At 39.7% G+C, this 12,936-nt stretch overlaps 1 protein-coding gene across 10 annotated transcripts in view; it reads right to left on the reverse strand.

Moving 5' to 3' along the window:
• The window catches only part of ITPR2 (inositol 1,4,5-trisphosphate receptor type 2), a 273,831-nt gene that overhangs the window by 28,949 nt on the left and 231,946 nt on the right, over nucleotides 1-12,936 (reverse strand). For all 10 annotated transcript variants that reach the window (XM_068655998.1, XM_068655985.1, XM_068655992.1 and 7 more), the window contains 5 exons: nucleotides 10,345-10,520; nucleotides 8,847-9,011; nucleotides 6,448-6,643; nucleotides 4,253-4,345; nucleotides 40-167 (listed from right to left, as the gene is read on the reverse strand). In XM_068655998.1, the coding sequence (XP_068512099.1) occupies nucleotides 40-167; nucleotides 4,253-4,345; nucleotides 6,448-6,643; nucleotides 8,847-9,011; nucleotides 10,345-10,520 (758 nt within the window). The remainder of the gene's footprint in view (nucleotides 1-39; nucleotides 168-4,252; nucleotides 4,346-6,447; nucleotides 6,644-8,846; nucleotides 9,012-10,344; nucleotides 10,521-12,936) is intronic.

A 12,936-nucleotide genomic window follows, 5' to 3' on the forward strand; every position in this document is an offset into this window, starting at 1 on the left:
GCACAGGGAGTAATGCATTTCCTCAGCCAAAACACTTACGTCTTTGGAAGGCTTTCTGAGCACGTCTCCCACACCACCACCATTTCGCAGGCCTTGGTTTAATACCGTCACAATACACATGAGCAGGGTGTCACAGGTCCTTTCAATTCCATCTTCCTCTTCCTCACCTATAAACAGGAAAAGATCACCTTTATGAATCACAGCATCGAATAATCACTCATGAAACAAAGCCATGATTCTCTATGAGAGAAAGCAACTGCAATACACATCTGCCTTTTATATTCTCCAGCTAGAATTTCAATGATCATGCCTATCCTTTTGCATGTCACTGCTGGTGACATACTTAGATGCAGCAGGCATATTTAGCCTGAAGAGAGACAGCAAAAATCCCAAGCAGTTCTCCCACCAGTAACTCTGTTAATGACCCAGAGCTGCCATCTCTAGTCATGGGAGTATCCCTTCCCTTGCTAGTACTCCCACTGGTTTCAGTATGACTGCTTTTCCAGTGGGCCTCCTAAGTGCACAGCTGACATGCAGAAGAGAAGCAGCATAAACACAGAATTAGAAGCACATTCACAAAAGGATCGTCTTCCTGTGAAATCATTCCTCTACCTACCAATGTACAAGCCAAGTCATGTTAGCATTTCAAATCATTCAGGAGGGGCTGGCTTTTATATCAGTAAATCTGTCCATGATCTTTCCACCAGAGCATGTGCCTAAGCGCAGGTCTGATATGCATTAAATGAAAGACTCTCACTGACCTCAGCCTGAAAACTTGGATTCTATTCTTATCACTGCTGCAGAGCTGCTGTGTGGTTTTGGCCGATCCACAGAGGGTACTATTGTGCAGGAGGTATTTGAACGTGCAGAGGAGCTGGGCTGGAACACTAGTCCCCAGAGGGACTCCCTCTGCCTCGGCCAGAATTCCTCCCACCACGCACTCCCATGTTGTGACTTCATCAACAGCCTCCTTTTGAAAAGCCCTGCTTGAGTTTTTCCTGGTGTTCTGCAGGCTTGTGCTGAAGGGTCAGGACTGTAACTGCTGGCTTTCCTGTCTCCCTCTGCCTTTCTTTTTAGGGATACATTTACTTAAGCAGTGAAAGCAGGAATTCTCACTTGGTTCACTTCATGCACTTACTCGGAACACAGTTCAACAGATAACAACAGCCTGCTGCAATATTAACTGAAACAGAGTATTTAACAGCCCCCAAACCATCACACCTGGGGCAGAGATACAATGAACTGACTGAAAGCATTCACATTACAGACAAGCAATTTGGACTTTGGGCATGGGTTCCCAAACTGTGCTGTATGTATCGCAATAGATACTTGCAGAACAAAGGTGGTATCTGCTGCTTTTGCCACCACTGCTTTTGCTACACAAGTAAATTAAATGGAAACAAACTCCTGATATAAGAAACTCTTAGCAAAAGGAAAAGCAAAAGCAGACACCGGGATAGACTTCCCTGGTGAATTATACAGTCATTACTGACACTGCTACCACTAATAACTCCAGATAAAAACAAACAAAAAAAACCCTGCTCAAATATTGAAACTGAAAGGACTGAAACAGTGAAACCTTTTTTTTTTTTTTTTTTTTCCTCTGTCACATCTGGAAATTTTTTTTTACTCACACTGTGATCTCAGTCATACCAGTTCATCACCTCTGCTTTTGCATCCTGTTCCTGTTTCCTCTTTCCAAACTTTAATTCATTAATGTTTTTGGAACTAATATTTGTGCATGAGAAGATGACTGTTCACAACAGAAATAAAAGAAAATCATTATAAAAGCCACAGCTTTTATTTCATTTATGTAGCTGAGAACAAATTTTCACTTTTCGCAAGACCTGGGTCAGGTGTTGGAAACAGCAAATGGTCAGGTTCTGGTGTCATGATGTCAATCAGAGGGCAGCACAGGGGGATGATAGGAAGATTCATTTCAAAAATCATCTGGCGGTCCACAGCTACCTGCCTTCTGAGCCTGAGCCTCGACACAAGCAGGGTCAACACATGAGTGCTCACATGGACCTAGCTGAACTTGCCTAGAGTGGTACCATGCCTGTGACTGGAATGAGTAAAGAAAATGTCCCGTTCTGCAAAGAAGTGTTTGTGCACCTTTCTAGCACTGGTCTCTATGGGCTACAAAGCATGAAAGGGAGGGATAAGGCTGAGGCCACATACTTAGGATGTGAAGTTCGTTTAAGTGGTTTAAGCACTTCATCAGGCAAAGACTTAAGTGATATTGAAATGCCCTTGGAGGGAAGAGTGGAAGACTCCAAGGGAGATGAGACCAAGTATTTGGGGGCTGGCAGCTCAGTGTAGCAGAGAAGAAGCAAGCTGTAGACAGGATGTGTTCTCTGAGTAAAGTACTGAGCAGAGTTAATGAGACCAGCTGGTTAACTCCCTCACCAAAAGGAGCAATGACTGAATGCAGGCTCAACCAGTAAAACTCAAGGTAGAGGCACAATCTCATCAGAACAAGTGATCAGCAGTGATCTGATCTAAAATGCCAGATTTTTATGTTTCTGCTGTGGCCCTGAGATGTCACTGAGAACATTTTATGTATCCTACAGACAGCTGTGGATTTCTTTATGCTGCTACACCATGAATCCTACCAACTCCCAGGCTGGCCAGCCTTTGCAAATCTCCTGTACTCATAGTTTCGCCAGAAGGGAGATCTGTCCCAGGAGAAGACAGAAGGTAGAATAGTACTTTTTGACAGGTGATTCATTGGCTAATACTGATCTTTAGATCTCACTAAATGTAGTTTCTCTAATGTTACGGGACGAATAAAAGTACTCCAAGATTAAGTGCCAGTGTACCTAGACGTTCTGTATAACCCCCTTTCATTATTGTTTAATTTTAAAGAAACTGTGGCCAAGAAATAAGAAATGTGAGATTTCTATCATTTAAAGAGCTTGGCAAAAGCCATACTGCATCTCTTTTGACTGATTGATTACTTTTTGAATATAGCAGCTTTGCCAATAGCTCTTGGGAAGAGACTGTTTTCTCTATCTAGTCAGACAGCTTCCCATTTTGTTTATGAGGCCTGTTTACACACCAGCTGGGGAGGAAAAGTCTACTTTTATAGCCCTCTCCCCCATAGCCTTGATCATAAAAGCTCAAAAATCTGTACTGGGAGAATAAAGCATGTGAAGTGGTGTTATACTGGAACACAGGATAGGAAGGAACCACTTTTGTCCACAGCTTCAGCCCCTAGCAACAACACGCAAGTGTAGCAGTAAGTAGTCTAAGTCCATCCACTGCACACACCCACACTGCACAAACTTAACAACTGTAATGAAGACCATACACAACAACTACAATGTGTCACAGGATAAGAGCAGGAGAGATGGAGTAGCACTACTATCAGAGGTCCTGAGTGATCATGTTGCCTCAAACAGCAAATAGAGCAAAGCACTCTGTCAGCTTGATCTATGACAAATTCCTTCCTGAACCAATGTCTGGTAACTGGCTTGACACCAGTAGAACACACCAGACAAGCCTTTTATTTTAATGAAGTGTATTTAAAGTTGACAGGGTCCTTCTGGTATGCAGATCAGTTTCATAATGCAGGTATCAGAGTTAAACCAGATGGACTGATCTGCTGAAGTAGAGCAATTGAGCTTTTCACTTGCCACAAGCATGAAGAAACACAACTTGCCTATCACAGACATGGCTTGCAACAGTCTGCATTTCCTTGTATTTGCCACAAGCTAGGAATGCATGGATGGACTCCTGCCCATGCTTAGCTGAGACACAGTAACTCACTTAAAGACAGATACTTGGTCCTGGATCTGGGCTCTTACTCTTCCGGCTACATTACAAAGTCAGCCTAGATGCATGTAAAAAATATACACAAGAGCTTTCTGACATATGCTACACTGTTAAAATCAACTTATGTGGCCCTAAATGAATCTAATAGTGGTTCACTGTGTGCAGGTGAAGATGCTGCAGGTAAGCAGCAAGCTTTTCCTCTCAGCAAAGCCAGCTCAAAAAAAGAGACCTGTATGTTCATGCATAATCATTCAGCACGATATTTCAACAAAATTAATGTTGATGCAATTGGAAATCAGGTGTGGGAAGCACTTGCATTACAGACAAGTTCCCAACTGAGCTCCAAGCCTCCCAGGAGTTGAGTACTTCTGCCTTCCAAAAACAATCATCACTTTTCTCATGCAGTCGTTGTAATAATAACACACAAATCCCTCAGTTCTAATTGATGACCAATCTGGGGAGGTTTTGTACTAACCTGGGTTAATGTCTGGGATGCTTGTGGAACAATTCTCTTTTGCACAGGCGCCCATCACTGATGTGAGGGTTGTAGTGGGGACTTCACCAATACCTAAGAAAAGAGCAGAATATTGACAAAAAGACAGACACTGCATTGACAAAAAGTTTTAGGTCATTATTTTTCTAGAAGCAAGTCACTGATTTGAAAAGTTGAGAAGAAAAAGCAGAACAAATTACACCACCAACTCCTCCTTCCTCAAACAGTCTGCCAAACAGCTAAAAGCAAGCACAGGGAACAAAAACACGGTTTTATATTTATAAACAATGTATATCACAACTATCCCCATTTCATCTCCTGAAATTAATGAATCTACATCAAATGCTGCTACTTCTGGCTAGAGCGAGATATATTCAAAGCAAGAAACAACTGTCAGATATGAAAATAATGTCAGTTTTAAAACCATTAGATAAATTATTCACAAAAGCTGACAAGAAGGACACAAGCTGATGTTCAGTTATTCTGAACGTAGAATATTTAAGAGTTTTCAAGGATTATAACACGGTTTGGTACTCATTTGTAAATATGTATGGGTTCAAGTAAAACACTAATTTAACATTCCCAAAGTGGGTAAATGTGTACATCAGCTTGATTTTATCAAACCAATTTTGTCTTGTGCATCTTCAACAATTTTCTGCATTTCAAATCACAGATACAAAAAGGTTTAAGGAGAAAAAATGAAGGCAAAATCATACAACCAAAGTAACAGTCTAAGACAATCTCTGTAACATAGAAAACAGATCCACTCTGAGTCTCTCTTTGTGCTATTTTATAAAGAAAAAAATTAAGCACTTGTCTTGGGATGCATAATGTTTCATCCATATACCATCAGCATATTTTCTTGATGAGTGTTTGATAAGAAATGGCAATGTATAAAACCAGCAAGAATACGCATGCAAACACACCACAAAAATCTGTTAAGAACCCAACAGAAGAAACACGAACACACAGGAACTACTGCACTGTATCAGATCAGTGCTCCAATAAATCTAGCTTCCTTTCTCCTAAGACGGCCACAATTATTTTTCGAAATGAAACTTCAGATTATAAATTCTGCCCCAAAATGAATGGTAAATCAAATATAAGCCAACATTGCCCTTTGAAGTTGATCAGTGGCAAACAGCAAGGTCTATAAAAGAAATTCGTTAAGTTCCTTTTTTCCTGTGGTTATCAAATAGCTATATGGATACATCACACTCCCCCACATCAACAAGTCTTCAACGAGCTTTGCCTCATTTGTGTGCTGTAGGTCCTGAAATAGCAAAGCTAGGAAAAGGCTGACAAACACAGAGTGCACACAATCTGGGGTGGATCCTATTGGTTGTTCTATGCTTGCATACAGGTCTGAAGAGCTCAGCATTTGGGAAAATCATACCTCTAGGAATATAATCAAAAGCTATTTTCAGGTCTTTTTATGCAGACAGCTACTTCTCTGTCCATGCTCCCAGCAGGCTGGTTGGCAGCACGTACAAAGATCTCAACCCACTAGACATACTTTTTTCTAGCAAAGTGAGTTTGTAACTCTCTGTCCATGTTGGTGAAATTTCTCATTCTAATAAATTTAAATCCTGGCTTTTTAAAAAACAGTTAAAAAACTTCCAGTGATTTTACTGAAGACAGGATTATACACTAAGAGTGGTGTTTGTGAAAAACACACTGAATTTAAGAGATACTCCAGGAAATCTCACATCAGCAGAAGCGTGGATTCTGTAATAAATTTCTGTTGGATGAAGCTTAAATAGTAATCAGATGAATACATTAACTAAACATTATAATATCACATGCCTCATGCAGTACACAGAAAATCCTAACCACTATTTTTAAGGTGGGATGAGAACCAATAGAATCCACATTCAGTTGCTCTTCCAAATACTTAGGAAATGCAGGAATTTTTTCTTTATGTTAGCATGAGTTAGAAAATGCTAAAAGAAAATGTAATAAATCAATCGTGAGTGCTGGATTTTAGTATTTCAACAGAAAAGCCTAGTGAAAAGCAACCCTACACATGAAATTTACCCAGAGACTTAATTTAGTCTTAAGGTATATGGAGTTCTGCTTCCACAGATACAAGCACAAAATCAAAATTTCCCTAGAGCAAAGTTTGGTTAGTCAGACATAAAAGGTGTATTTTGGAAATGAATTTTAAAAAGCAGTACCTGCAACAGGGGCCCTGATTTTCAACCTGTCGACCTCCATGATAAAGTCATCCTTCAAGAAGAGGAACCCAATGATGGAAAAGAGATAAACCAGGATGAGGGCTAGCACTGCGGTGAGGATAATGGAACGACCATTCCGGGTAACGCTTTTTATCACATTTAGCAAAGTCTCCTCTCTGTACACCAGATCAAACAGCTGGGAAAAGTATAGTGTAGAGGAAAAATGAATACAGATTAATAAAAATGAATGTATATAGATACTACATAGAAACAAAATCTGAACTACTGAAACATACATCTAGCCATGTTCTGTAATCTCAGCTTCATAAACACACAATTCACATTGATTTCAGTGGGAACTGGGGATATAGGAGAGATAACGTAACACGAAACTTGAAATTTTAAGACATAGCAAAATCAAAAGCTAAAATGTATACTTATATATGAGTCTGACCCAGACACAAGGTAGTAGTTACCAACAAGAATCATTGTTTCCCCATATTCAAAACCGGGATGGATTAAAATTTAAAAAAAGCATCTCCGTACTATGGATCTACGTCCACAAATTAACTTTTCATGTAATTTCCCATCTGATAAATATGCATGGGCTGCATCTCAAAAATGCAGTCATGCACACACATAATTACATGTCTGTAAGCTGTTTCTTTGAGTTCATGGGATCATTTAAAAGTCACTCATGTGAAAGGATTAGGGCCATTTCTTTTTAGGACAAGGTTAAATTCATTGCACTGTTTGTATAAAACCCCAAACTGCTCTTTTTTACCCTGTGCTGTATGTTTTCCTAGTATTTAATGTAAGAAAAGTATACATGAAGATAATACTGCTTTAAATGTCAAATGCCTCAAATAGCAATTAAGTGTGATAAGGGCTTTTCAAGAAACTATATTCAAGAAACTATAGCTTTTTTTCTCTTCCAATTCTATTGATGTGTTATAGTGCTTTGGACCTTATCTATAATATATGTATTTCCACTTCAAAACACACAGATTACAGATATAAAGTGACACACTGTGATTTATCAAAATGGTCCACAGAAGAAGGTATTAGTCACAATTCACAAGATCTGAAATCCACAGCCTTGTGAAAGGATTAATAATAAAGGAAGAAAGAGGGAAGACAGTTATCATTCATCCCATACAAGACAAAGCTTAATATGAGGAACAAATGCAGGATTTTGGAACACTTTCACTACAAAGTGAACACCTGTAAATAACTTAGGAATGTGGACAATTATAACATCCATGAATCATGGACATTTGTTGATAGCAGTCACTGAAAAAAGTAAGCATTTAAAATGTTTCATAAACTACACTGCAGTTCAGAGAGCATTTTACAGTAAAGAACCCTTACTCACTGAAGGAGTAATACGATTCGATGCGCATTTTTTAAGACAGACATTAATTAGCAGGTGAGTTGCATCTATTTGAAAAGGTTCTGCAGCTAAAGCCTCAAAATATTGACTCCTCTGAAGTCTGTGCAACTTTTTGAAGGTGACTTTAATGTCAAGATATGGACCTGGAAAACGACTTCATCAGGAGCTCTGCCACAGTGAGAACTGAATGCCTAAATTTTAGAGTGCTTATCGTGCCTCTATGAGATGCTGGGAGTTCACTGCTATTTAGGAAGCTGAGAAAGATATGACAACAGGAAGATGAACACATGTAAATGGCCACAATTTAGTCAGTCTACCTAAATGTTTCATGTTTTAGTAAAAGCAAAACAGTTAGAAAACAAGAGCAGTGAAACACCTTTTATTGCTATTCAGCATGAAGGGAGCAGTTAGCTGAGTTTAGCATAATTTTATATGATTCATTTTCACTGCACCTGTATCATATTATAAAAAGGCATTCCATCTGGGTAATGGCAACAAAAGAAAATGGAAGTGGGATACATTTATAGTGATGAATCTTCCCGCTACACCAAAGGCATGCCATCTCTATTCCCTAAGTCACTCTTTTATTTATTAGGACTGCAACATGAACTGAGGAATGGGATCTTTTGGAATAGGGATGATGCACACACCAGTGGACAACTCCTGTCCCAGAGAGATTACAGTCTGTAGACACAACTGATACAAGATATAGGAACAACATACACAGAATAAATGTATGATGGAAAGGGACAGAAGAAAGAACCAGACTGTGTGATGATTTTCTGAAAAGAAACAGGCAAACTTTCAGCTCTAAAACAGATAAAACAATTTCTAACAGAAATAGGTTCTAATGAAAACAGCAGCTCCTAAGGGGCAGCAACACAACGGCATGCTAAAAATACACATGATTTGGCTTGATTGTCAGGAAGAAATTGAAGACAGCTGCATGGGTAACGGTATTTTCTATTTTTGCAAAGTTTTCCCCTCCGCAAAAGCACAGACTTACCAGGAAACTGTAGAAGAATTCATGCACACAGAGGCCCAGCATGCAGACCAGGACATATGCTACATGATAGAGAAAAGCCATGTCCATGATGACTGCTCTGTAGCCACGAGTAAAAGTTCCACGGTTTCCAACAAAGCTCACCAGAAACACTATTTTGTTGCAAAGCTGTGGGGTGTAAACAAAGGCTATGTTTACTCCATCAGAAAAAATCCTGTTCATCTTTGCTGTAGCATGCAAAAAATCTAGATAGGCTGCTTTGACTAAATGCTCAACTTTTAGATGGCTGAAGTTCAAATAAGATAAATCCATCTCCAAGGCACGCTGGGAGTGAGTCCATGAGAGTAACTGGAAGTATATCACCCCTCCAACCCTGCACTGTCTCACTGCGTTCTGATATATCTCCACAAATTAATGAGTAAGCAGGGTGAGATTAATGCCATAAGGCATTAAAAAACAACTGGAGAGTGAATTCCTTACAATTCTGAGTTCAGACCTGAGACCATGCAACAGCAGCTATGAATGCAACTACAAGGAGAACAATAGTAACACAATAGCATGTGTATGGGGGATGGGTGAGGGTGGGGGTGCCTACCATAAAACAAAACAAAACAAAACAAAACAGAACAGAACGGCATTTTGGAAGTATGGTATTTAAGCAACGGCATCAGATATGTCATTGTTCCTAAGCATGTGAAAAACATGTTCCTACATATGAAAAGCAGTGCCAAAGTACACATGAAAGGAACTAACCCCATGTGTTTGGTAGTCCAGGTCAAGCAATAAGGACTCAATATGTTTCTTCTTTCAAAAATTTCACATGGACAAGCACTGCTTGCTTACCTTTACCTTTGACTATGTCCCTGGGTATTTTCAAGCACGCACAATTTTCAAAGAATTGGTGGCAAACAGCCTAATAATTCGCTGCCTGGCATTAAGGTGAATTAGAGCTGTAGCAGTCAGGCAGAAATGTAAATAGATTACTTATGAGCACGACTTATATGAGTATGACTTATCTTATAAAGCTCAGTAAACATGAAAAAAAGTGACATGAATAAATTAAGAATCTGAGAAGGGCTGAGATAATTTTTAATTTTGAAAACTTTCCTCAAAAATATAGATTTAAGCTCACAGAACACCTTACAAATTTGTGTCAACTTTGCTGAGCATGTTGGTAGAGAAAATTATTCTTTTAACATGAGGAACTGTAAATTTGATTCCTTTTACTCAGCAGTATTTCTTTTAAATTTCATATTGTTTTTATTTTTAAAATATTTGCATATGAACAAAACATAATCCCATTTTTTTCAGTTTTTCAGTTTGCTGATACTGCTCTTTCAGGACGACTGGATTTTTTTTTTATATATATATTTTTTTTTTGCTCAACCCGTGAACCTGAAAAGGAAGTTCTTCGCACAGTTCTAACCAAGGGATTTTTTAATAGAAAACCCTTAATATCTCTGCTTCTGCTGAAAATTCTGCTTGCTTTTTAAGTACTTACATTAGCAGCACCAAGAAGTATCAAGGTAGGACCAAGCCCAATAGTATATATAGACCTGAGAATAACAGACACCAAAAAGGGTCGAATGCCAACAGGCTTGGAGATGAAAAACAGCATTGCTGTACAAAGTGCCACTGCAATCCAAAGGAGGACTGAAAACAACGGAGAAAGTGTGCCTGTATGGAGGAGAAAGGGAAAGTTGAGAGAGGCATCTTTGGAGACTCTTTTTTTTTTTTTTTTTTTAAACCAAGAAACAGATCCAAAAGATCAATTCCTTTGCCAATATAGCTAACAAAAAGCATGACTCATGCATCACAACTGCTGACCACAACTTGCCCTAATTGCAGCAAGAACTATTATTATCATAGTATTGTTGATTTGCACAGGTAATAATAAGAGCAGCTAATGAAATTTCCATTAAAATCCAAGGAGTGCTCAGAGATGAAACAGTTTACCCTTCTCCTGGAGCAAGGCACTAATCAGCTCCCTTCTGCAGGGATCATTAGGACTCCTTCGGTCTAATTCCATGATTGCTCAGCTACAGAAATAGCTGACTCTTGGGGTAGCGCAGCAAGTGGCATGATGCTGCAGCATCACATTTCCAATCTAAAGAGCACCAAAGCATCCTGCTTTTAGAAAAGCGGCTTTCTTCTGAAGGGCTGCAGGCATTCAGCGGGAGGCAGCCTCCGCCTCTGCACGAGAGCAAGACACTTGCCGCAGTGGGAGGCAGCCACGGGGAGTTGGGCATGAGAAGGCAGCATCTGCATTGCCAGGAGCTGCTGAATAGCTAAGCCTTGCTCCTGGGGAGGTGGCGGGTCCCTGCTCTTGCTGAGCTCCCACAGGCATGTGAGCTGCTGCCTTCAGAGTCAGTCTGTGCAAGAAGCTGGCTCCAGGCTCTCCCCGAGTTTTGAGTAATGTCCCTGCTTTCCTTCTCTCCTCTGCTTAAAGCCCTGGAAACACACCATGCTGCTCTGATGTATAAAGCACATTCAGATCTCAGGGCACTGTCATACTCGTACACTGACTCCTATTGTTATCCGATGAACTGAAAGGTCAGTGACAAGGGAGAATGGAATAGAAAATTTAGCTAGGCTCACAATAGGAATAACATCTATCTGTTTGGCAAGAGATATACAGCTAAACAGCATCAGTGAGATTAGAAAACAACGAGGTGAAGCCCTATTCTCAAAATTCAGATGGCATCCAAACTTTTCCAAAGTTCGGGAGTGTTTATACCCTTGGCAAGAAGTTCAAGGTCAGCTCTGCTGGGTAGTTTCTTTGCCAACAAGATCTGGAAACTTTTAATGGATCCTAAAAAATAGCTTCAAATTGGAGTTGAAAGGTAAGACCAAAGCACTCAGTGTTTCTTTAACAAATCATTTTTTCTTCTTCCCTACTGCAAGTCAAACAATTTCATATCATGTAACATGAGCAGATATGCATGAAGCAAAGAGACCTCATCTGGAGGGTAATTTTGCTTACGCCATATGATATAAGAACTGCAGAAATCTACTAAAAGGCAGCATTCTTGGGATGATTAGATCAGTCCAGGCACCTCAAACATGTGAGCATGGCTGGATTTACACAAGGTGAAGGGAAAAAATGTGAGACAAACTCCAGCTCTGAGATCAGTTTTTGGAGGCTGGAAGTAAGGAGTCTGCCTCATGACCATGCTAATCCCCTATGGCCACACTTATTGTTTATTGTTCAGCAGTCTCTTTTACTGCTACAGGCACTAGAAATTGGAATCCTGAAACACACTATCACTGAAATCACTGGAGTACTGGGGCCACTTAAACTAATACTACATAAATCTGCAGTTCCAAGTATTAATACCTATAGACTGCAGACCAGAGGATTTCCGTGAGTATAGATTAACTAAAAATTTAGTAGCTTAAAAGGTTTATTTTTAACTCTTTGTTTATTCTTTCAACCTGCATAGGCTCTGACGTGTGTACCCTGAGCAGCTCTTCAGTTCACAAGCAGAAAAGCACTATGTACTTCCTATTTCCACAACAGAGCCCTGCAAACTGCTACACAAGGCTATGGAGATGCCTGTGCTGTGACCTGCAGAAACTGCCCCACAGGGTGAAAGGGCAATGTGGTCTCCATGCCAATATACTTTAATCTGCTGCTTTTCTGTTTAGCCAGCCAACAGGAATGTTTGATGGTGCCAATTCTGGTGTTTGTGAAAAGTACATGTATCTACTAGAAGCTGGACTGCTTCCACCAGCACTGTTCACATGCCATCAGACAGAGGTGACTTTCAGTCACATTACTGACTGGACTGGATAGAAATCAAAGACCCAGAGATGAATGGCTCTACTCCCATTACCAGTCTTCTTTATCCCAATTAAGCTTGTTTTCGATCCAAAGAGGCCTCCTGCTAGTCTGCTGCATTTATTTAATGAAATTTATTATTCATTATATTTCCTACGACGTGATGAAACAGAGACAGAATCGCATATTTTTATATAACACATTTGTCCCCTGCAATAGTTGCTCTTCTACCCCAATAAAATAGTCGAAACCCCATGAGAAAGTTTTTATATCATTATATTCTACACATTTTAAGACTGCAAGTCATTCAAA

Source organism: Anas acuta, chromosome 1, assembly GCF_963932015.1.
Source record: "Anas acuta chromosome 1, bAnaAcu1.1, whole genome shotgun sequence".
NCBI lineage: Eukaryota > Metazoa > Chordata > Aves > Anseriformes > Anatidae > Anas > Anas acuta.